General features: G+C 41.6%; 1 protein-coding gene across 1 annotated transcript; it reads right to left on the bottom strand.

Moving 5' to 3' along the window:
• Positions 1–4,864: 4,864 nt before the first annotated feature.
• LOC149256405 (uncharacterized) lies at positions 4,865–5,926 on the bottom strand. Its single transcript, XM_089455357.1, has one exon. It carries the CDS (start codon positions 5,924–5,926, stop codon positions 4,865–4,867), a length of 1,062 nt encoding a protein of 353 aa, XP_089311483.1.
• Positions 5,927–26,737: the final 20,811 nt, after the last annotated feature.

The raw sequence follows: 26,737 nt of genomic DNA, 5'->3' as shown, positions 1-26,737 counted from the left end.
TTTTCATTATGTTCCTTTCAATGTTACAATACATATATATACATGTCGAAGATCCATGATTCTAGATTAGAACATAACCGTAGTTCCCTTGACTGGATCTACAAAATTCCATGGATAGAAAACCATCATGCTCAAATCCATGTGCGAAATCCATGCACAAAGCCATAGGTAAGTCTGCCCACGTAATATAGGGTCCAAATTGTTTTTTACTGGGGTGTTGCCTCGAACCTTGTGCAGGGGGGCTACCACCCCCTGCATATCCCCCGGTAGGGGGGGTAGCCACCTCCCCTGTGACCCCCCAACAGTGCCTGGTGCAACGTAAAGGGAGGGATACCACCCCCCTTGCACGTGGGGCAGTCGTGGAAAGAATATAACACAACCCAACAAAATTCACCACAAATCACTACAAAAAATGTTGAATGACTTCTTCTTCAAGCTAGACGTTGAGCTTGGAGACTAGATATTTCCTTCTTAGGCTTAGATCTACCTTAAAACCCCAACAAATTCTCTTGATCAACTTGAAATCCACCTGCACAAATGAATCAAAGAATGCCAAAACCCCAATTATATATAAAAAATATAAAACTCCAAAAGATAATTGTTATCACCAAAAAATTGATCATCTAGCCTAATTTACTAGATGGATCGAAGTACACCATGTAAAGCTAATTTTACCATACTAAAATTGCTTTTGCTGTGAGAAATTACTTAATAAACCACTTTTGTTAAGTAATTTATAGTTAAACCCATGAAGAATAATTAAATAAATCATTATTTATTTGATTTTCTTCTAGAAATAATTAATTAAACCATTTATTATTATTATTCCTTGTCAGATTTGAGCCAATCATGAAAAATAAATAGATAAATCATTATTTATCGTATTCTAAGAATAATTAATTAATCACTAATTAATTATTATTCTTTGTTAAATTTGACTAAATCCCTTATTAGGAATAATTAAATAAATCTTTATTTGTTTATTATTCTTTAACTAATTCATTGAGATGATAAATAAATAATTTATTTATTTATTATTTATAAATAAAAGTTTAAATACTTTTTCCCTGCTAAACAAATATAATAAAATATTCCAAATGGTTATTCTAAGAATGGGATCAATAATATTTTATTATTGCTCATTATTCGATGATAACTCAATATTTTGTTATAAATAGAAGGGTTTTCTATTTATTATTCACTTTTGATTATTTTCATTGCTTTTTTTTTTACGAAGTCGGTTGCTATATTAAATCTGAAAATAGAAGGCAGGAATTTGAATCCTGCGGTACATGACGATCCGGGATGGCTCAGGAGCGGAGGAGTTACAGAAAGAAATTTTCTCCTTAGTCCTGGATGTCCTGGCTTTGAAAATTTCTGAACTAAGATATACTCTGACAAATTGGAACAATAGAAATTTACATTTGCATAGCATTTCTAAATTATGATGGCTTAGACTGGAAGACAGGCCGAGTTGAGTCCGTGATCCTATACAAAGCAGACACAAGAGGGATCGATTCCATCGCTGATGGAAAGTCCTTCGCTGATGATTCCATCGCTGAATTAGTCAGTGTTGTAGATGGAGCGAAACTGTACCATATTCCATCGCTGATGATGACCTGAGGGCAGTTCCTGTTGATAGCGCTGTCCGGAGTGATGCTGAGTGAGCTGTTTCGGTTCATGGCAATGGCTGCAGAGAATCCTCGGCGTTGCACAGCAGACTTCCCATTGCTCTGTCACAAGCGTTGTTGGCATGCCTGTCTGCTTGCTTGTTGAAGGAGCGGAGAATGTGATGAAACTGCAAATTTCCCATTGCCTGATGCAGGAGTTGGCAGCGCTGGATGATCTGTTGTAAGAGAGCATTCAGAGAGCTTTTCTTCTGAGCCATCAGACTAATTACTATCGAAGAGTCTCCAAAAACTTTAGCTGATCTAATTCCTAGTCCGATGAGTTGTTTTAGCCCTTGATACAGGGCCAACGCTTCTGCCCTGTTGTTGGAGATCTTCCCTAAACCCCATTCAAAATAGATAACACATTCCCCATTGGCATTGGAGATCCAACCCCCTGCTCCAGCAATGCCTGGGTTTGACTTGGATGCCCCATCGAAAAAAAGGCAGAAAATATTACAATTTTGTAGCCAAGTTGCAAATTCCTCCTCTTTGTACCTTATCTTCCAACTGTGGGTTTCTTGATTGCGCTGATCTCTCTTAATACTGCCATTCTGAGTGGTATGGTTTTTGTCCAGCATATAACTGATAAAACTCCTTTCTTCCACACTGTACAGAGTTGCATCAATGCTGCCATAGGTTTTAACAGCAATCGTTTCCAGTGCTAGAATCTTGGCCTTACTGCAAGCAAATCTTGGAGTCGCGTTCTTATCCTTGAAGATTTTTCGATTTCTGACGAGCCAGATACTCCATAGCATGGTGTATGGAAGAGTGTTCCAGACCCTCTGCGCTAAGTTTCTCTTCTTATTTTTCCAAGGGCAGTTCTTTTTCCAGTGATGAATCGCGTCTCCTATGGAATGCTGGGAAATGCCAGGGAGGTTGACAGTGGGATACAATTCTTTCCAGCAGTCTATCGCAAAGGAGCAGTCCACAAAGAGGTGTTTCATGGTTTCTTCCGCAGCGTAGCAGTTGGGGCAGCGTGATGGTCCGTTGATCCCTCTCTTTTGTAAGTTCTCTGCTGTCAGAATTTTTCCTTTTAGCAAGGTCCAAACAAAGAACTTAATTTTTGGAAGAGCCTCTGACTTCCACACCATTTTCCAGTGGTTCCATATTGGCATGGGAAAGGTGTTGTGGCAAATGTACTGGTGGGCTGCTTTCACAGTGTAGTCTGAGCCAGTAGGGTCCCATCGAAAGCCATCCAACTCGTTCTTTTTGACGGGAGCTTTGCTGTGGAGGAGTGACTGTAGGATCGAAAGACTAGGTTTGAGAGCGATGAGAACATCAGGAAAAGACCAACCAAGCCATAGGTGGGATTGCGGATCCCAGCTGGAAATTTGATTCAGGTAATGGATACCTTTGTTGTTGAGATAGGAGAGAATAGGAATGGATTCATCATGACTGTTTATAGGTTGTTGTCCCAAGATTTTATCAGCTCCAATCTTAATGTTGGTTCCTCCTTTAGGTACTTTGGAAGTATTCTAGGTGATGAACGGAATGGATTTTTTACATATGCGCCAGATTTTTGAGGAATCTCTGTTGGGTATAACAGAGTCTAGCAGGTGCTGTCTCGGGCAGTTCAAATATTTGATTTCCAGAACCCTTTTCCACCAGGAAGAAGAGCCAATGATGAGCCTCTAAACGATCTTCCCTCTAAAAGCAAGATTAAGAAACTTGGGGGATCTAACTCCAAGACCTCCTCTATCCTGGGTTTGAATGACTTGCTTCCAACTGACTAGATTGAATTTCTTTTTATCGGTTTTCCCTCCTTGCCAAAGGAAGTGGCGAAGGATTACATCCATTTTGTTATGAAAGGAAGCTGGGGCTTGATATAAGGAAAATCGATAAAGGGGGAGAGAGGTAATACCAGATTTAAGGAGGATGAGCCAGCCTGAGCCCCACTGCTGCACTTTCCGCTTCACTTTGTCGATGATGATGTCCCACGTTCCTGCCTTCAGAGGTCCTTGGCTTACAGGCATACCTAAATATGAGAAGTGCATCCACTCAAGGTTACAAGGAACTCCAAGAATATTTGCGATATTGTGGATGGCCTGATTTGTTGCATTCCATCCATATATACAGCTTTTTAACTGATTAACCAAACCTCCTGAGTACCCCATAAATTTGTCAAGAAGGATCTTGAATCTCCTTGCTATGGTGGTGGAGGCTCCTCCAATTAACAAGGTATCATCTGCGAACTGAGAGTGATTGATATTCTTGACTCCATTTCCGTATTTGATTCCAGTGATGAGGCCCACTCTTCTATTGTAGTCTAGAGCTTGGCTAAAGGATTCAGCCATAAGGATGAATAAATACGAGGAAAGGGGGCAGCCCTGTCTGAGACCTCGGGAGGATTGAAAGGCTTTTCCCGGTCTGCCATTAACCAAGGGGGAGATCCAAGGCCCAGAAATGCAAGCAGTGATGAGACTAATGAAAGGCAACACAAATCCCATATTTTTTAAAACAACAATAAGGAAAGAATGCCTAACTCTGTCAAAGGCGTTAGCAAGGTCGAGTTTAAGGATAAACCCTTTCTCCTTCCTAGAAAGGCTTGAGTGAATGGCTTCTTGGACTAAGAGAATGGAGTCAGTAATTTGTCTGTTGGCCAAGAACCCTCCTTGATTGTCCGAGATCAGAAAAGGGAGGAGGGGCTTGAGGCGAGAGGCAAGGATTTTCGACAAAAGTTTATAGGAGGAGTTGCAGAGAGAAATGGGTCTAAACCGAGAAAAAGAAGTGGGCCTGTTTTCTTTAGGGATGAGAGCCAGAAAAGTGGCGTTGGTGTATCCTCCTATTTTTCCTTTTCTCTGGATCCATATGATCATCTTTGTCAAGTCCTTTTTGATTAAACCCAAAAAAGCCTTGTAAAAACAAATGGGGAATCCATCAGGCCCAGGGGCCTTATCAGGATTCATAGACCAGATCGTTCTTCTGATTTCTTCCTCTTCAATTTCCTTTGTCAGGTTTTCGTTCATTTCTCTGGTGATTCCCTTGGGCAAGTATTGAAGAAGGTCACCATAATCCTCTTCTCCTTTGGTTTCCGTTAGAAGCGCTCTATAATAATCAGTGGCTGCTCTTTTGATGGCTTCTTGGGTATTTTGCTGGATGCCTTCATTGTCCAAAATTGAGTTGACATTGTTTATGAGTTTTCTTGCCGTGGCCTGTTTGTGAAAAAAGGCAGTGTTTTTGTCACCACCTTGAAGCTAGAGCTGCCTTGACTTTAGTCTCCATTTTAGCTCTTCTTCTCTGTTTATGTGACTCAACTGTGCATAGAGTAATCCTTCTTGCTCCTTGTTTTGTTGAGAGAGGCCCTGAACCTCTATTGTTCTTTGAATGCATTCAAGTTCAGTCTTAATTTTTTGTTTGGTCTCTTCAGGTTCTTTGTAGTTGGTTCTAGCCCATTCTTTGATGACCTGTTTGGTTCTTCTCAGTTTAGATTCCCATATGAAAGCCGGTGAGCCTTCGACGTGCTGATTCCAGGATCCCTGTACAATTTCTCTAACCGCCGGATCCCAATTCCAAAGAGGACTGTATCTAAACGGGATTGGCCCGAGAGGACAGTGAGCTTCCAGCGTAAGTGTAATGGGGTAATGATCAGAGGCTAAGGTGGATAAAATGCTAGCGTATCCCATAGAAAAGGAGGAGAGGAACGATACATTGCTTAAGAATCTGTCCAGCCTCTCCATTATATTGTTGTTGCCAAGCCTGTGGTTGCTCCAGGTGTACCTGCGATTTTTTGGTACAACGTCCACCAGTTCATGATCTCGAATAATTGCTTCCAAACGACCTCTGGAAGGGTCAGGCAAAAAGCTGCCTCCCCTTTTTTTGTTGGCGTGTAAGATCAGGTTGAGATCGCCTGCCACTATAATGTTTGAAGTCGTTTCTATATCGATAGTAGCCTTTAAATCGTCCCAACAACTTTCCTTCTCTCTGTAGTGGTTGGGGGCGTAGACATTGTAGACAACTACTGTTTGATTATCAATTTTGTTTTCCAGGACCGTTCTGATCCAATGCTGATGTAAATTAACTGTTGTGCAGTTCCATTTGCTGTGGTCCCAAAGGGTGGCAATTCCACCGGAGGCTCCTCTTGAGTCACTGATACATCCTTTGTATTGTTTCTGCTGATCAATAATTCCTCTTATTTCTTGCTGCTCTAGTTTTGTCTCTTGAATCAAAATTATGTCTGGTTTTTCACTATTTATAAGATCTCTGAGGGCTAAAACTTTTGAGGGGTGCCCTAGACCCCTGCTGTTCCAGGACAACATTTTCATCATTGGGTGACTGGTTTATGGAGAGGTGCTCGCCTCTCTTGTGTTGTCTCCTTCTCATGTTGCCCCAAGATGAAAGCTTCTATAGGGGTTTGGGTGCCCATGGCTATGTTTTTTTGAGCGTTCTCGTGTGTGTGCTGCTTGGCCGATTTTCTTCCAGGGCCTGGTTTCTTGAAAGAGTCGTCGGAGGATCCATGATCTTTAGACGAGCTTCTGGTGAGCCTAGGGAGAGGGGGATCGAGGGAAGCTTGCGAGGGGGTGATCAGGGAGGGATAAGGATCTGAAGGTTCGGAGGGGATCAAGGGGAGTAGAGAGGGATCCTCAGGAGGGGGGTCGAGGGAAGATAAAACAAAGAAGGGGTTGGAAGAGGAAGGGAGGGGCGGATCAGGAGGGGGTTGAGCAGGAAGGGGCGGGGAGGATGAGGAGGGGCGAGGAGCAGAGGGAACAGGAGGATCAGATTCCAGAGGAGCTTTGGATGCTGGGGCAGACTTCTTCTTTTTGACTGGTTCCCAATGGCCTTCTTGATCTTCGTTCTCTGCAACAACAAGATTAGGACATCTATTGGCAAAGTGGCCATATTCGTGGCATACCTTGCATTTAAAAGGAATCTGCTCGTAGTCGAGCTGCTGGATATGGCTCCATTCGTCCACTTTCAGTTTTATCGCTTCAGGGAGTCCTTTGCCGAGATCCACTTCGACACAAATCCTCGCACATGCCTGCATGTTCTCTTTCGGTTCGCTTCGATCTATGTATTTACCAACTGCGTTCCCGATGGCTCGAACAGATTCATCTCCCCAGCAGTGGAGAGGGAGATGAGGAAGACGGACCCAGACCGGGACAGCGCTGGGGACATCTAGTTCAGGATCAAAATCTGGTGTCCATTTATTCAGGTACAGGCCCCTGGAATCCATAAAATAGGGCCCATTTCTGAAAATTAGGTCCTTATCCTCTTTAGATTCGAAGTGGAATGTGAAATATCCTTTCCCACAAAACCTTATGGAGATCTTCCCTTGAATTTTATCAGTCCAGTTTCTTTCAACCCATCTTTGAACGGTTCGGGGAGAAGGCCAGAGGCCTGTGAATTGGCCAATGAGGCCCTTTTCAGCCAGAGACAGAGCGGCCATGCGGGGCAAGACTGGAGGCAACTGAACCTCTTGAATCCCATCCAGTTTTTTCACAAATTTTGATAGGGCAGGTCTGGGGCGCTGCGGAGGGAGCGATTTCACCAAGGCTGAGAAGGCGTTTTGCTGGTCCAACCCTTCCGAGGGGGGATCCGGAGGATCCATGGTTGGGCCGAGGCCCAGACGGTCGATGGCAGTCGCAATCAGTGGGCGCGCGCGGGAGCCACATCGTCGACCAGCTCGGGACCTCAATTTTGATTATTTTCATTGTTGCACTCACTGTTGTAACTCTAATTATTTTCATTGTCGCACACCATATTTTTGTTGGGTTTATGCATTATAGAGGAGTGAGACTCTACACAAGCTGAAGACGTTTGAGGATAACCAAGAACCCATCCCATAGAGGGGGACTGGTAACATTTATCTGTTCTCTTCACAGGTGTTATTATAAAATTATTCTTTACATATCTGATTTCCATTGGATGATTGGAGTTATTACTCTTTCTTTTTGTTGTTTAACTATGATTGTAGCATAGATTCGAACTTTGGCAGGTTTTGTTTCTATAAGTTGCTGCAGATCTACAATGTTTAGTAACCATCTATATTGTTGAGATTGTTTTTCATCCACAATCTTAAGTGGGTTCTTTTCATACATCATTGATAAGAAAATACTACAACAAAATTGGTGACTCCACTAGGGAATAATTCCGATTCAGAACCTTGGGTCTCCAATACAAAATTGGTGACTCCACTGGGTTTTTACACTTCAGATCCAGAAACCTGGGTGACCTTTGGTTTTGAGCTTAGGGTTTCTTATTTTTTCAATTCTCTTAATGTTTCCTAGTTTTTTAACCCTAGATCTGATAAATTTCTGACTTCCCTAAGCTTTCTGGTCATTTCTGCAGATCATAGGAATCAGCCGCGACAAAGGCAACACTTTTTCCTGAGATTTGCTAACTGGGATCCACAGAACATAAATCACATATTTTAGCCCAAAAAGTGTGATTTGGGCTCCAAATCGCACCTTTCAACCCAAAAAGTGTGATCCCTACAAATAAACAGGTTAGTACCAGCGATATCTGGGTTTTAGGGTTTTTCTCAGATCTATTTCTGGGTTTTGCTGAGAGTTGTATGTTGGGTGTCTGAACTTTGTCTCATCCCGCTTAGGCCTTGATCCACTATGTTTTACTCATTGAAGTCGAATTTAGCCTCCTCTAGGGCTTCTAATACACTTCCACATTTCTAGGAGGAGTTTAGCTGAGTGAGTAGTTTGAGTTTCTGTAGCACTTTTAGCCACATTTTCCAGATCTGTAATATTTTGTTTCAGATCTGTTAAGATAGGTTGCTACCATCCATAGTTTCACATTTAAACTTGTTTGGTCATTCCCTTAGGGTCCCATCGGTTGCCCTAAGTGTTTCACCCATCTCCCTATCTTTTTGCAACGATCTTCCTCTCTAGTTTTTTGTTGTTGCTGCACCACTTTCTAGCAGCTTAGTGTCACTTGATCCCAGTCACACCGACATTCAGATCTCTTGACCGTTTCAGTGTATTTCCCATCGGTTTAGCCACCAAGCAATACAATGTTTGCAAACCCAGTTTGGGTGGGGTTTAGTTAATTGTTTTGTTGTTCATTTTCTGTTATTTATTTCAGTTTATTTTTAGCAAGCTTTTTTCTTTTTTACAAACACGATCTGGGCTTAATTAATTAATACACTTACACACACAAGCACACCTTAAGCGAAGGGTGCTTGGTTTACACCACCAAGCCAAGAGTTAACATAATAAATTTATCTCCCCGCATTGAGGCAAAGAATAAATTGTTGATCTCCCTTCACCATTTCCGTGTTCCATGTGTCCTTCCATCATTACGCCACCAAGGTGTGTGTCGCGGAGACTATTAGGCCTTCACCCCTAATTTTCGCTTGGGCGTATTACCCCTCCCCACCGAGTTCGAGTTCATAGCCCTCTGAGTCCCCATATCGACTCTTCTCCTGGTCCTTCTGATTCCTCATCTGATTCTGAACCTCCTTCACTGCATATCATCACCATGTCTGGACCCATAACCGGTGCAGGAACCCAAACTGGTGTTGGTTTCGGTTCTATACCGGTGGTCACATCAGGCGAAAGTGTCTTAGTGGTACAGATCCATTTGGGCACATCAATCCCATCATCCAGATCAGTGTTTTAGGGCTCATCAAACCCTAATATAAGTCGCTACATGCCCTAAACAAGTCACCCCTTTGAATGCCTCCTTCCCAAACAGTTTCATGACTTGAAGACATCCAGAAATGGCCTCTAGAGGGACCAACGCAGGTAGGCCCATGTAAGGGTGCGCTACAGAGCAGTTAAGTCCATGCCAGGGTGCTCTATAGAGCACTTAGGCTTCCTTTCACCTGTGCTAGGCGAGTTTGAGCGAAATTCACATAGGGTTTGGGGAATATTCTTATCTTTTGGATTCATCTAGAAGGTTCCCTCACTTATCAACTCCTATGAGCTCGAAAATGGATGAGGAATGAGTTAAGATGCATCCTATCCTATCATCCCTTCCTCCATGGAACTAATTCTAAGTATGGAAGGCCATTCAATGCCACCATTTATGACAAAACCTCCTTCATCTCCCTATAAATTGACCACTCATCTAAGTGATCAGGGGCTGGATTATGTTGAATTGTAAGGAGATAATGTTGCTATGAGAATTGGCTTTGAAGCAAGTATTGTAATGCTACAAGTTTGTCATGCTTTTGATGTGATGTGGATGGGATCCAAGCTGGAGAAATGACTTTGAATCAGACACAATGGTTGTAATTCCTTCTTCTATTTAATAAAGTATTTGAACCTTTCTCCCATATGTTTGTATTGTCTTATAATGCTTATATGTGTGAAATGTATCTGATTCCATTCACTTATATTCAATAGATCTTTTGCTTTGATCGATTCTTTGTTTTCTGTTGTGTTTACAGGTACTTCTCAAGCGTATTAAGTACGGGAAGGAGTGATATGATCGATACAAAGGAGACGAGAGGAAAGCGGAACTACAATTAGGTCTTCTCATCTTCTCATATTATCTATTGCTTATAGGAAAAGACTAAAATACTTTAAACTGTTGTTCTAGATATGGCTACTTATCTAGGGAATTAATATTTATTTGTAGATACCAAATTCTCCAAAACAAATTGGCGACTTTGAAGAAGAAGAAAAAAGGGAAGAAGAAGAAGAAGAAGAAAATTCAACAGAGGGGCAACCAAGCAACCATTGCTTTGAATGCAACATCTAATGAGAAATCATTCGTTAAGCCTCACAAAGTTCGATATCCATGCAAACTTTGTGCGGGAGACCATCTTCTTCGAAATTGTTCTGGTATTCCTCAGATATTAGAAGAATGGTCTTCCCATTCACATCATCATGTGCCATCAACTTCTAGAGATCATGCTGGTGACACAACATCAACTAATGGTAGTAAAGTTCATGGAAAGAATGGCAGAGTTAAGTTTCCCTGTAGGTTATGTGAAGGGAATCACCCCATTCACTTTTGTCCCTATCTGGATGAAGCCAAAAAAGTGTTGGATAACCGTTCTACTTCACCGCAATGACTTCCATCTAGTTATAAGAGACTCTCCTTGAATCCTTCACTAGTTGATGAATTGACTGACCAAAATCAACCTTCGGTCAAACCCACTCTCTCTGAAAGTGAATCCTATGAGTCTATTTGACCCAAATCAACAGGTCAAGGAAACAGTTGACCCACTTTCACCTTCAGTTAATTGTACCTTTCCTGAAGAGAGTGAATATGATACCACTCAGGTTCTTTTTGTTTCTTCAGATTCCAATGAGCTTGGAGGCAACCATCCTATTCCATCAAGACAGGAAGAAAATCCTCCCGCTCTCATAACTCAAGGGGGTAATTCTCCGTTCTTACGGAACCCCCTTCAAGTAGTCTGGTCACTTCCTTTGATTAGAGTTGACTGGAAGGATTCCGTCTTCCTTCTTATGTGCCTTTCCAGATCATAGTACAGGTTTGTAATATGATTGTATATGCCACTATTATAGATGAAGGTGCATATGTGAGTATCCTTTCCTCCACTGCTTGGCAAGCACTTGGTTCGCCGCCACTTGTGTCAGTTACCCAGAATCTGTTGGCTTTTAACAGAGGAACCAGTCAGCCATTAGGGATCCTTCCTCAATTGCCTATTTCTTTGAGAGGAAAAATTGTTTATCTGAATGTAATGGTAGTCCTAGGCCCTTTAGATTACAATTTACTTCTTGGGTGTGACTATGTTTATGACATGGGAGCTATTGTTTCAACACTCTTTCGAGTGATTTGTTTCCCGCATGAAGGCAAAATTGTCACCATTGAACAACTTTCATTTCCCGGTCCAAATATGGCTTCCAGTCAACCATCTTCCATAAATGGCCTTTTGTACCAATGGTATCATCCACGCCACGGGTTAATTATGTGGAAACCCATTCCATGCCTACATCAACTAACAATCAATTCAGTGATGTTGTACATTATGTACTGGGGGCATTGGAACCAGATCTCTCTAATGGATTCCTTGCTACTGCTCCCTTCTAGAGCATTATTCTCCTATCTAATGAGAACCTCTTGGAAGTCATGACCTCTTATGGGTCGTGACAAGGAATATGAGGATAATTCTTTTACTGTGTCAAACTCATTAAAAAATGAAACAACTTCCATAAGGATAGTTCCTTGTCTTATGTCAACCTCGTTAAAAAATGAAACAAGGAATATGAGGATAGTTCTTTTACTGTGTCAACCTCATTAAAAAAAGAAACAACTCCCATGAGGACAATTTCTTGTCTTGTGTAAACCTCGTTAAAAAATGAAACAAGGAATATGAGGATAGTTCTTTTACTGTGTCAAACTTATTAAAAAATGAAACAACTCCCATGAGGACAGTTCCTTGTCTTGTGTCAACCTCGTTAAAAAATGAAACGAGGAATATGAGGATAGTTCTTTTACTATGTCAACCTCATTAAAAAATGAAACAACTCCTATGAGGATAGTTCCTTGTCTTGTGTCAATCTCGTTAAAAAATGAAACCAAGGATATCATGATAGTTCTTTTACTGTGTCAACCTCATTAAAAAATGAAACAACTCCCATGAGGACAGTTCCTTGTCTTGTGTTAACCTCGTTAAAAAACGAAAAAAGGAATATGAGGATAATTCCTGGTCTTGTGTCAACTTCATTAAAAAATGAAACAAGGAGTATGAGCATAGTTCCTTGTCTTGTGTCAAGCTCGTTAAAAAATGAAATAAGGAATCTGAGAAGAATTCCTTGTCTTGTGTCAAGCTCATTAAAAAATGAAACAAGGTCCCCTGGAGAAAAGTTCCAAGTCGAGTCTTTGATTAGATCTCATAAAATCCCAGTCGAGTCTTTCACTTGATCTCGTAAGTGAACCTTCATTCCATCTACCTCATAGCCGCGAGTAGTCTACTTAGGTGAATGCAATGAAGCTTAGGGGGCATGCACCTAGTATTAAAGTTAAGTTTCCCTATAGGTTATGTGAAGGGAATCACCCCATTCACCTTTGTCCCTATCTGGACGAAGCCAAAAAAGTGTTGGATAATCGTCCTACTTCACTGCAATGACTTCCATTTGGTTACAGGAGACTCTTCCTTTCATCATGCCAAGGGGCATGTAAACCAATATCAAGCATATTTTTTCAAGATTCAAGCTTGTGTAAAAATGAAATTGAATTCAAGCATAGTTCTTCGTTTCAAGCTCGTCTAAAAATGAAACTAAATCCAAGCATAGTTTTTCATTTCAATCTTGTATAAACATGACACTAAAACCAAGCATAGTTCCCTATGGTTCAAGCTTGTGTAAAAATGAACCCATCTCCATTTTAACCCTCGTGATTGCCATTCTATCAGCCTCTCCCATCAGATGAGACTTGGTTTTTTTCTCCTTCCATTGTCACTATCTGCTTGGTTGATCATACGCTTTCACTTGGTTGTTTTACCCTTTTTGAGGAACAATTGCAATGAGTGGTCTTCTTAGCCAGCCTCTTCATATAAATAAACATGTTTTGAGAAGTTCCAACATCACCGAAACCAGTTGCTATCCTAGACACCACTCGTTCCTCAAAGTGGAGTTCTCTTTAAGCTCTTTTCAGACTCTTGAAATATGAAATGATTGCCGAGTGCTTTTCCTTTTCAACTCGTTAGTGGATTGGAAATGACATCTACTCAGTATCAATTTAACCCTTTTCTGGAATGATATAGATTACTTACAAAAAAGGAATACATTGACCGAACATGGTCAATAGGTTCTCTCCCATATTGTTTTATGCTTTTTCGGGCTTGAGAGACAAATCAACGAAAAAGAACTTGTGGAGTTTTCTTTTTGTCCCTTTTCAAACTCTCTAAACATGAAAAGGACTGAGTTATATTTGTCGTTAAACTCGTTAAAACATAAAATAACGACAAACTTGTCCATCTAGACAAGACCGAGTTTCACCTTCGCTAGACTCGTTAAAACATCAAATAGTGATGGATTCACCCAAAGGGTGGAATTATACGACAAGCATATGTTATCCTCCTCAAGCTTGATAAAAATAAAGAGGTACTGGTCAGCAATGACTGGGGAAAATGGGAAAAAGGGGAAAACCACTTTATGGTAGCAGGTCGCTCTTGAACATGACACTTTCACTCCATCACCGTGACTATTTGGGTTGGGTTATTAGCTTGATGGTTATCACACTGTTGGTCTATCATACCATCCATCACTTTGTTTTGGGTCAATGCTACCAATTCATTTTAGTGTCGCCGACATGTTCAAGAGAAGTCATTCAGTCAAAATTCATCCTTTGCAATACCATAAACCTTCATTTTCATGACCGCCATTCCTAAACCTTGTGTCGTCAGTCAAATTCCATCTCCAAAATCACTACACTCGTTTCGTGTCATTGATGTGGGATACATCAAGGCCCTCCTGCGACGAGTCGCTTCTTGTCGACATCAGCACATTATCCAAGAAGTTGACTTAGAAACACCCTTCTAGTACCTTGAGGCTTGCATGCATCAATGGCAGGTTTCTCGCTTCCGGCGATAGGTTAACATCAATGGCCTTCGACCAAAAGACTTTGTATGGTGTTTGACATCAAATCATCCATTCACACCATGCAGAATGTACTGCAGTACCTTGAGGATCATTATCATTATCAGTGATTTCTCTCGCATTTGTTAACAGCTTACATCATTGGCTGGTAATTAGATGATGTCTTCCCATGTTCGACTTCAGATCACATATTCACATGGTTAGACTCGTACTTGAGCGAACGATTGAATGAGATAGAAGACCCCGGATCTAGTTTCATCCATCCGGGCTACGATTTCAGGAGTACTAAATCATATGTACAATGGCTTTACATTGATACTCAATCACGGGTCTATATCTATAGACGACTGTTTATGTACATCTAATGAAAGTTTATAAGCTAAGCATGGGTATGCCTTCCCTCAATGATTCATGTAAAAATAAAAAATCATGATATATGTATTGTAATTGATGCAAGTCACCTTCCACTTCGATACCTCCTCATCACATCATAAAGCATTTCATTCAACATTGGCATTTTTCCGGCTTTAGGGGGCAGTTGTTACAAATCCATTTGGGCATATCAATCCCATCATCCAGAACAATGTTTTAGGGCTCATCAAACCCTAATATCAGTTGCTACATGCCCTAAACAAGTCACCCCTTTGAATGCCTCCTTCTCGGACAGTTTCATGACCTGAAGACATCCAGAAACGACCTCCAGAGGGACTAGTGCAGGTAGGCCCATGTAAGGGTGCACTGCAGAGCAGTTAAGTCCATGCCAGGGTGCTCTGCAGAGCACTTAGGCTTCCTTTCACCTGCGTTGGGCGAGTTTGAGCGAAATTCACATAGGGTTTGGGAATATTCTTATCTTTTGGAGTCATCTAGAAGGTTCCCTTACTTATCAACTCGTCTGAGCTCGAAAATGGATGAGGAATGAGTTAAGATGCATCATATCCTCTCATCCCTTCCTCCACAGAACTAATTCTAATTATGGAAGGCCATTCAATACCACCATTTATGACAAAACCTCCTTCATCTACCTATAAATTGACCACTTATCTAAGTGATCATGGGATGGATTATGTTGAATTGTAAGGAGATAATGTTGCTATGAGAATTGGCTTTGAAGCAAGTATTGTAATGCTACAAGTTTGTCATGCTTTTGATGTGATGTGGATGGGATCCAAGCTAGAGGAATGACTTTGAATCAGACACAATGGTTGTAATTACTTCTTCTATTTAATAAAGTATTTGAACCTTTCTCCCATATGTTTGTATTGTATTATAGTGCTTATATGTGTGAAATGTATCTGATTCCATTCACTTATATTCAATAGATCTTTTGCTTTGATCGATTCTTTGTTTTCTATTTTGTTTATAGGTACTTCTCAAGCGTATTAAGTACGAGAAGGAGCGACAGGATTGATACAAAGGAGACGAGAGGAAAGTGGAACTACAAGTAGGTCTTCTCATCTTCTCATCTCATCTATTACTTATAGGAAAAGACTAAAAGACTAAAATACTTTAAACTGTTGTTCTAGATATGGCTACTTATCTAGGGAATTAGTATTTATCTGTAGATACCAAATTCTCCAAAACACCCAAGAACCATTCCGGCAGCCCCCATGATCCCCTTTATGGTTGGGTTAAGCCTACCAAATCTTAACCAGTTGATAAATGACCCCATACACCATGATGTTGGTTGGCCTTCTATTTTGACTAAGCTTCCCTCATACATCCCAAAGTTTGAGGGTATTGCTGGAGAGGATCCTACCAACCATGTTCGATCCTTCCACATGTGGTGTTCTTCCAACTCCATAACCAATGACTCCATTCATCTTCGTCTCTTCCAAGGCACACTCATTGGAGACGCTACGAAATGGTATGTAGACCAGCCCTCTACATCTCATTCTATTTTCACGACACTTCCTAAAGCGTTCCTTTCATATTTCTAGTTACTTCTATGGTACAACACTGGTACGGAGCTATTGACCACATTCTGTCAATCCTTCGCCACTCACCTTTCTGACCATGTTCAAGAGTGGCGTCGAAGGAGGAGCACATGTCGTGCCCCGCCTTTCGAAGACCATGTCTATCTAGATTGGTTTCTTAAGAGCCTTTTATCCCCCATCGGTAAAGATGTCGCATCCCATTTTCCTGAGATTGAGGAAGAAGCTCTCCATACCACTTTGAGATATGATCTGATTTATATAGAATCCAGTTATGTCTATACTGTCATTCCCGACCTCCCTCGTCCTGGAAGTGCCAATGCACCGGGGGAATCTCATGCCGTTGACGGTATTGTTGGATCCCTTTCAAACTCTTTGCCATATACTCAACAGAGTTATGGCTACCTGCAGGGGGACACCAGTTCCTCCAAAACTTATGCCCCTCCTGATAGCAACATGTTTCCTGGACACCAAACTGTCTACCAAAATGTTGCTCCTCCTTATGCATAGCTGAGCGCTCCAACCCCTCAAGCATTAGCACCACAACCTACCATGCATCCTCATCACTAGCAGTCACCGCCCCCTCTGGGTTAGGTGTTTTCGCAACAGAGTGCTACCAATCCCCCAAATTTTAAGAAAAAGAATAAGGGGAAGGGTAACAAGGGTAACTAGGGTAATCAAGGTAACCAGCCTAACACCAAAAACAAGCAACAGGGTGGCCAACCCAAGTAGAACAAGGCTATTCATACAAACAAGCCTTGTGCATGTTGTGGTGTACATGGCCATTATACTCATGAGTGTCCTCTTTTACCTCAGATGCGCCAAATTTGGGAAGCTCAAGAAGATTCTAGGGGTCAACAATCGCCTCAGAATCCTGTACCATCTCAACCGACAGTGCTCACAAATCCTCTCCCTCAGCAAGGATTTTTTGTTGCTCAACCTCTGGTCCCAGTGACTACCAGATCCTTATGATGAACTCTGATGAGGTTAACCCCTCCAATATCAACTTGTAAACTCGGTTGCGTCAATATGACAAGCCCTTGACTTTCTTTGCCACCAAGTCCAATACCAAAGTATCTGTTGAGCCTCTTACAACACCAAATGGTCCTTTACAGATCCTCAACCTAAAGTTGAGGCTATTCCCAAGATCCCAAAGGGACCATTACACCGTAATGCGTCTTCTAACATAGTTGCCCATACATACAATATAGTAGACGATTTGGCGCAATCACCTGCCGCCATGTCGAAATTGGAAGTCCTCCAGTCGTTCCCTTCCTAAAAGATATCTCTAACAACTACCTTGGGTGCAGTGGATCCTTCTAACGATCATTTGATTGTCTTCCCAGTTGATACATCAGATTAGCCCCCATTGCCTTCATCTATTGCTTTCTAGATACCAATTAGAGTTCGTAATGCCATCATCTCCATATGCATTATTGACGAAGGCACATCCACCTGTGTGATGTCTATTGTTGTTTGGAAATAGCTTAAGTCACCTGAGTTTTCCCCTCCACCATCACTTTGCGTGCTTGGGATGGAAACCCCTCCCAGCCCCTTGGCATGTACCACAACTGTCTAGTGACCCTTGCGGGCAAGACTGTCCATGTCGATATCAAAGTCATCGATGCCCCTTTGGATTACAACATTCTCTTAGGTCGTAGTTACACATATGCCATGTCATTTGTTGCGTCCACGGTGTTCCGCAAGATGTGCTTCCCCCATGAAAGGAAGATTGTTACCATTGATCAGTTGACTTACTACGAGCCAACATCCGTGACCTCCCCCGAGTCCATTATCTTGTCGATGTCCGAAAACCAGTCTTCAACTCCTTACACCAGTGTCTCACCCGGAGTCTATAAGGATTCCTCATTGTTGGGTTCTTTCCCTGGTCCTCCCCCTCCCATTTCTGAACCTACTTCCATGAGTGTTTGCATGTTACAAGTGTCACGGGTTGCTCTTAAACAGTCGGTACACCTGATCAATAGCCAACTCCTCATAATCCTGTTATTTCTCTTCCAACTGAACCCTCTGGACCCACTCCCCTAGGACCTCATTCATTTGTGGGTGCCTCTCCTATTTTCCCACCAAGAACTGTTCCTCCAGGTCTCAACCATCTAGGAACTATTTCGCCGGGACATTATCCTGCCAACTAGATACCTTTCTTATTTCCCCCTCTGGGAGTTTTTTTTGTACCTGTCATGGCTTCATTGGTCCTTCCTAACATGACTCTAGAGATGCTAATATGGTACATTGATCCCCATGAAAAAATTTCGCCTAGTCAACCAAGACCATATCACGCTTTGACCCCGGTTCAATCGGTTCCCATGACCCCTACCACTGCTTTATTGCGATTACAACCTCAACATGAATCAACTCCTATTGGGAAAGCATCTGGCCAGGGGGGCAAAGCCAAAAGGAAAGATTCGAAGGACAACGCTCCCCAAGCTCCTCGAGCCCCTAAGGCCCCAAAGTCATCACCCCCATGTGCTTTATGTCAAGTTGTTGGGCAAGCCACCAACAATTCTCCCGAAATTCCTCAACTTAAACCTTTGGTTCATGAGGCATTCCCTGAGTCAAATATTCTAGAATTCCATGTTAACTCAGGGTCCCACCTAAGAAACTCAAAATGCTTTGCACAAACCATCGTTGTGCCCTGTGTGATCTTCATGGTCACTATTCCCATTTTTTCCCTCGACTCGATAAATTTTGCGATTGCCTCGGGGCGATTCGTGAATACGAGGCCATCCATAGTGGAGCCTCTACTCCTCTACCTGTGGATTTTGGTACCACCAGTCAACCAGAACATGGAAACTCTGGCCCTACTATTGTGATCCCTCCCCCCGATGTCGAGATGATGAAAACCATAGGCCCCATGCTTTACCTATCGTCATCCTTGAGTTCCTCGCATGAAAACATTTCCGAGGTTTCTTCGTGCGTTTCTTTCGAACCTCCTTTGAAAGAATCCCAAGTCTCAACATCAGTAGATCCTCCATCTATTAGTCTGTCATCTACCATTCAAGACGATGCGCATGTGAACCTTATTTCTCAACTTGATGCACCAGGGAATGCCACCGCACCATGTAGTCAGTTTCCTACCGTCCGCCCATCTCCCAGCCTGATGAGGACACCATGGAAGCTATGTCTACCCTTGATTACCCATACCCTTAAGCAAGGGGGCATTCATTTATAGGATTTTGAAGACCATTTCCTTCCTAATTCTCTCAATGCACTCTACCTCATGAAATTTCGCTCATAGAACATCCCTTTGATTTACGTGTCTTTATTTCTGCCATCAAGTTAGGTAGATTGCATCATCTCATCCGTTGTCTCTTTCACCTTTCAGATGGATCCATCATCCACATTGTATGTCGGTCATGCCGACGATGCAAGTCACTTCTCCCGGAATCTAGCCTCAGCAGCCTGGACCATTTTTACCCCCTTTCATACGTTAGTCCTTTCAAATGGCGTGTGCATTAGATCTGCCACCAATAATCAGGCTGAATATGATGTTGTGATAGGTTTGTTAGTCGATGCCCTTTTTGATCACATCCTTGATCTTCATGTTCATTTAGATTCCTTGCTACTTTTCATGCAATTGAATGGTGTGTATCATGTGCATAACCAAGTCCTATGTAGAAAATATCTACGAGTGAAGCTATTGGTACGTGAATTTGAAACCATTACTTTCAGTCATGTGCCTAGAGCCCAAAATCACTATGCAGATACCATTGAAAATAACATTCTAGATTGGCCTTTATCACATGTATACCACAGAAGACAACCATAAAAAAAACAAATGGCAAACCATCATCGTCATATAAAATGCATAATCATATTATGTATCATAAAAGTGTTTGGAGCCATAGCTCTAAATACATCCAACATGCCCATAAATTGTTACAAAAATCACAATCAAAGGGACCCATATGTCCCTGCATCTAGTCATTGTCTAACGGATCTCACGCCAAAGGCTCTGCTCCACCTGCATGTAGATCACGTACTGCTTGACCTGCCATCGCCACGCGCCGCATGATACCTTGCCACTCTAAGGGAAGACCGATGCACTCATATGTATATCGGTCCTCTAAGTCGTGCCATCTATGCTCTGAAACCTCGATCAAAATTACATCAAACCTACGATGCAAATCAACAAGCAACACAGTATCCTCTGGACCCTGCTATGACGATGATGTCCCCCGATCTGCAGCCCTAGGTGCTGTGGCTCGGCCTGCATATCCTGTTGGCTTCACCGGTGCTATGTTTGCATACAACATATTTCACACTCAGTACCATATACATGTGATAGAAATATAAAATGCACCATAAAACATAACAACTTAACACTTACCGTGTGGTCCCCATGCTCGCCTAGGCGGAAGTGGCAAGTTAGGATCCCCCTAATAGTTCATCCTGATATAAGGGTAATCGTCAATGTAAAGGGGCATTTGATCCCAGTGTGTGAAAAACTTAGGGCGGAACACCCGTCCAACTCCCCCTCCTCCTCCTCTCTGCAGTAGCTACCCCCAGTGACGCATCCTGGGCTCCTATGGGCCCCCATCTCAGATTTGTACATGAGGACGGATAATGGGTATCTTCTCAAAGAAGAATGCACACAGTACTATACCAAAAGCACAGTCACAATTCACCTACCTCTTACAAAGACTCAACTGTTGTTTCACCGACGACAACATCATCTAGGCCCACCCATAGTATGTCCCAGCCAAAACACTCTCAACTAACATCATCTGTCCACCAGTGATGTGGTGGAACGCCTAAATGCCCAAGACCCGTAGCGCAGCTGTGGCAATAGCTTGTGTCTCTAGCTTCTCTAGATCAACAAGCGGGATAGTCGTGCCCTTGACATGAACACCCCGTTGACAATGGCACTCCACGAACTCAGTAATGTTCCTCCCACGAGGTAACACCGATGAATATCCCCCACCACTCCGAGAGGAGGCAGTTTGATCAAAAAGTAAATATCTTGTAGTGTGAGCTCAATCTTGTGCCCCTGCATAACAAATACCTCCTAGCCTGGATCCCAATAGCTCACAATTCTTGATAGCAAGGGCTCACCTACCCTCATCAATGGGTTCTCTACCAACTTGAGAACCCCATAATGAGCTAATGCCCCTCAAACCGCCTGATCCCCCTGGATCTTGGATCGAAGAGTATCCAAGTCTCGTTCACGCCAGTTGTTTTTCAGATCTACCATGCCTGCAAAACACCATATGTCTTGTCAGTATAGAGAAGAAAATAATGGTCTACACTGATCAGCCTACAACCCCCCATCAGGCCTGCAGACCAACCCTTCCTCCAGCCACAAATCGTAGTTTTTAGCCCAAAAAGTGCGAGATCACAGGTTTCTAGTTGTTTCCTATGAGCCAGATCGCACTTCTGGACCCAGAAAGTGTGATGCGACCATGAGAAAGGGCAAGGGTCTCTCAGGGAGCTTCCAGGTACCAAAAATCAGGAAATAAACCACTAAAATTGAAGAGATGAGTAAGGCCACCTACTTGAAAGTCGCAGATCCTGATTCCAACGGTTGGTTTTTCCGCTACGATCTCCACAAGATTTAGGGCCTTTTCCTCCTCTCCAAATTCACCACAACTCACTTAGCAAATGAATCCAAATTGGAGGGAAAATGCCCTTTTATAGAAAAATCTCCAATTTTTCTATTGCCCATTACTACTAGACCGTAGCTCAATTTGACGAACCATCAGCACCCTTGGAAAGCTGTCACCGAGCTCTAAAATGGATCTTCCTCAATTTTTGATGATTTGACACTTCACCCGAAAACCATTTTTCCAATAAGGTCACTTCGTCGTCCCTCAAAATCGAATTTTGTCATAAAGCGACACTTGTACTTTGAGGTCCACCTCCTCTTAATACTTTTCGTACCATATGTCAATTTTCATCGTGAGTAACCATCATTTACTCATGTTTTCATGGTCCCCACTGGGCCTAGTCTGTGTGGCAGCGTCATCAAGTCACCCTTGTTCAGAGCATCTGTGATGAGTCACCCTTGCATTCTTGGAGTCTATTTCATGTCCCATTATATCATGTCACAATATTCCATCCATCTTTTCATACTGTTCATCCTGTGTTTCCCATTTTGGCCTCCAGTCATATTGTCCCCATCCCCTCCGGAGTTGAGTCAGTCGCTACCAGGTCAACCATGCACTTTATGCTCTGAAAAGGGAAGTTGTTTGTTTGTCCCTCAGTACCACTTTCCCATTATCCCTGGTGTCAGTCCATCAGTCACATTACTATTTTCCTTCGTGCTTTAGTTGAGGATCCTCATTGCCTCATCTATCGTAGGCCTTATCCTGTCCACATCAACTCATTTATTCCAGAAGAACAACATAGAGGGCGGTGTATCTTGGTTCCAGCTTCCATTCTTGTTCGGCACCTTGGATCGAGCAGAGGGTCTCATTATTACCCTTTGACTTGGTTGTTTCATGTTTGTGATCCATACACTTGATGGTCTAGTGATGCAGCAAATTGTACCAGTGATTCCCATGTGTGTGTGAGATGTTTCAGACCTCATGAGGGGGTGGCCCTTCAGGTAGCCCCCCACATGCCCGGATGCATACTTATTATGCTACAACCTCAGATGCAGTTCCGCAGAGTTGATGGGTTCGGTTCTTACCGATCGCAGTGTCCATAACATGCATGTCTCCTTCAAATGATTTGTTCAGTTTTGTAGATCCCTTCCCTGATCAGTAGGGATTCTTTGGTTGTTCTACCCTCCCTCCCACCCATTTCTTGAGGGAAGGGGCTTTGTATCTCATGTACACAAATATTATTGTATTCAGTCCTAGCTCATGTTTTTACCAAGTGCATTATGTATATGGGACACATTGTATTATTTTCTGGCTCTGTTATGCCAGCATGTCATGTACCATTCAGCGTGTACTTCATTGCTCAATTTTATATTTCTGGGTGAACCATTATTTTTGTACTAAGTTATCTCGGTGGGCATGGGTATGCCTCCCCCACCTCATTAAGGTCCTGTACCACAACATAAAAGGAGACTTGCATTAGTTTCGCCCCCTCTGTCACTATCCTCTTTCAATTCAGCTTCATTGGTATCTTTTTCTCTCTCCTTGACTCTGCTGTGTTATCTAAGTGATTGTGTCTTTACAACGTACTTCGGTCATACGTTTTTCTCCTAAAAATTGTACGTTGGGGGGCAATCCGTTATCACCAAAAAATTGTTCATCTAGCCTAATTTACTAGATGGATCGAAGTACACCATGCAAAGCCAATTTTACCATAGTAAAATTATTTTTGCTATGAGAAATTACTTAATAAACCACCCTTGTTAAGTAATTTATAGTTAAACCCATGAAGAATAATTAAATAAATCATTATTTATTTGATTTTCTTCTAGGAATAATTAATTAAACCATTGTTTTATTATTATTCCTTGTCAAATTTGACCCAACCATGAAAAATAATATATAAATCATTATTATCTTATTTTTCTCCAAGAATAATTAATTAATCACTAATTAATTATTATTCTTTGTTAAATTTGACTAAACGTGAATAAATGAGTTGATGTCGAACATTTCACGGAATCCTTCGATCGAAAGTCAATGATGTAAACTGACGTCAAAGGCGAGAAACCTGCCATTGATGCATGCAGACTTCAAGGTACTGACGATTTCTAAGTCATCTCTCTAGATAATGTGCTGATGTCGATAGAAAGCGACTCGTTGCAGGCAAGCCCGCAACACGAAATCATTGTTCAAGTTGAAGAAATGTTGCTGTAAGGACTGACTCAGGGATGGTTAAATGGATGATAAGTATTTTGCAGATGAAAGTTTTACTTGCAGACCTCTTGAACACATAACGACACGACAGATGGCTTGGTGATGAATAATTCAAAGTTAATCCCCGGAACCCGGTTAAAGACTTTCAAAGTTGTTTGATCAACTGTGAGGTAAGGATTTCCCAACCCAGGTGAATGAAAAAGTGTCGTGTTCAAGAGTGGTAATAAAGTTTCTTCTGAGACAAAAGGTAACAAATAGGCTCATTCTTCTCTCTTTTCCCCCACCATTTCTGGCAAGTACCTCTTTATTTTTAACAAGCTTGAGGAGGATAACATATGCTTGATTATAAGCTCATCCTTCGGATGAGTCCAACCTAGTTTTGATTCGAACCCTAGGAAGGAGTGGTTCGTTCCTGTTTGTAATTGAACAGGTCCTTTACTGTGAAATGTTTAATGAGCCCAGTATAGGAGAAACTCGGTGTTTTTTCAATTTTATAGAGTCTGAAAAACTTAAGAAGACTCCAAGTTGAACTTTTTCGTAAATTTGTGTCCCTCAAGCCCGAAAAAGTATAAAATAATACCTGGGGGAACCGCTTGATCTTGCGACCAAGGAGTACTTTCATAATTAGTGCCACTGACCTGAAAAGTAAAAAACGATCAAGGACACGTCGTTTTATTTCCAGTATCGAGTTTGAAACGACAAAAACCCGGCAATCTTTTCCTGATTTTACGGTCAGAAAAGAGCTATAAGGGGACCGTCTTTTAATTCCGTTTTAACGAGTGTAAAAGAAATGCTCGGCGATCTTTTCATGTTTTAGGAGTCATAAAAGGGCTTAAAAGATGACTCTGAGGTTTCACTTTTTCGTAAGTTTTAACGAGTTCGAAAAAATGATAAAAATGTACTCATATGGCCGACTTTCAATTTAATTTACGAGCAGGACAAGACGGAAAGAACTCGGCATTTTCATATGTTTTACGAGACTGAAAGATAGCAAAATAATCTCGGGATTTTCATGAGTTTAACGAGTCTTGAAAATAACTGAAATTGACTCGAGATAGGTTTCATTTTTACAAAAGCTTGAAACAAAGAAAAACTGTGCTTCAAAGTAGTTTCATTTTTACACAAGCTTGAAACAGAGAGAAAACTGTGCTTGATGCCCCCTAAGCATAATTGCTAGAGCGCATGCCCCCCCAGCTTCATTTAATTCAACTGGATGAAATGAAGGTTCATGAACGAGATCATTTGAAAGACTCGACCTAAAACTGTAAGAAAATTATGCAAAAACTGAAATAACTAACCTAAATATACAACTTAACATTTACGAGATCTAGTCAAACTCTCAACTCAAGTAGAGGAGGATTTGTTTCATTTTTTAACGAGCTTGACACAGGAAAAGAACTATGCTCGGATTCGGTTTCATGTTTACGCAAGCTTGAAACGAAAAACTATGCTTGTCATAAGTTCACATGCCCCCAGCATAATGACGCAAAATGAGGTACATGCCCCCCAAGCTTCATTGCACTCAATGAGGTGGATGGAATGAAGCTTTACTTTCAAGATCGTGGAAAGACTTGTGGGAGATGTTTCATTTTTTAGTGAGGTTGACACAGGAAAAGAACTATCCTCAAAACCCTTGTTTCATTTTTTAAACGAGCTTGACACAAGATAAGGAACTATGCTCATAACTACTCTACAATCTACCTAACAAAAAACTTTACTCTAAAAACCTTGATTCATTTTTTAACGAGCTTGACACAAGACAAGGAACTATGCTCTAAAATCCTTGATTCATTTTTTAATGAGCTTGACACAAGACAAGGAACTATGCTCATGACTACTCTCTACAATCTACCTACTTAACCTACCCTTGTTTCATTTTTTAACGAGCTTGACACAAGACAAGGAACTATGCTCAAAAAGTTCGCATGCCCCCAGGATAATGATGCGAAGCGAGGTACATGCCCCCCAGGCTTCATTGCATTCAACCAGATGGATGGAATGAAGGTTTACTTTCAATATTTAACTTGAAAAGGGAGTTGTTTCATTTTTAAGGAGGTTGACACAAGAAAAGAACTATCCTCATACCTGATTCATTTTTTAACGAGGTTGACACAGTAAAAGGAACTTTCCTCGTCACACTGATTCATTTTTTAATGAGGTTGACACAATAAAAGGAACTTTCCTCGAAATCCTACTTTCTACAATATACCTACATATCCTAAAATCTACCTGATTCATTTTTTAATGAGGTTGACTCAGTAAAAGAACTATCCTCATGCTAGCCTGTTTCATTTTTTAACGAGGTTGATACAGGAAAAAACTATCCTCGAACTGGCCTGTTTCATTTTTTAACGAGGTTGATACATGAAAAAACTATCCTCGTACTCACTGATTCATTTTTTAACGAGGTCGACACAATAAAAGGAACTTTCCTCGTCCACACTGATTCATTTTTTAACGAGGTTGACACAGTAAAAGGAACTTTCCTCACTACATCCAGTTTCATTTTTTAACGAGGTTGAGACGGGAACAAACTATCCTCGCAACTCCTTGTTTCATTTTTTAATGAGCTTGACACAAGACAAGGAATTATGCTCAAAAAGTTCGCATGCCCCCAGGATAATGATGCAAAGCGAGGTACATGCCCCCTAGGCTTCATTGCATTCAACCGGCTGGATGAAATGAAGGTTTACTTTCAATATTTAACTTGAAAAGGGAGTTGTTTCATTTTTAAAGAGGTTGACACAAGAAAAGAACTATCCTCATACCTGATTCATTTTTTAACGAGGTTGACTCAGTAACAGGAACTATCCTCAAAATCCTACTTTCTACAATCTACCTACATATCCTAAAATCTAGCTGATTCATTTTTTAATGAGGTTGACTCAGTAAAA

Source organism: Pinus tabuliformis, chromosome 7 (assembly GCF_031772625.1).
Source record: "Pinus tabuliformis cultivar Carrire ecotype Pingquan chromosome 7, CPIR1, whole genome shotgun sequence".
Lineage (NCBI taxonomy): Eukaryota > Viridiplantae > Streptophyta > Pinopsida > Pinales > Pinaceae > Pinus > Pinus tabuliformis.
This window is presented reverse-complemented; position numbering and strand designations above follow the sequence as displayed.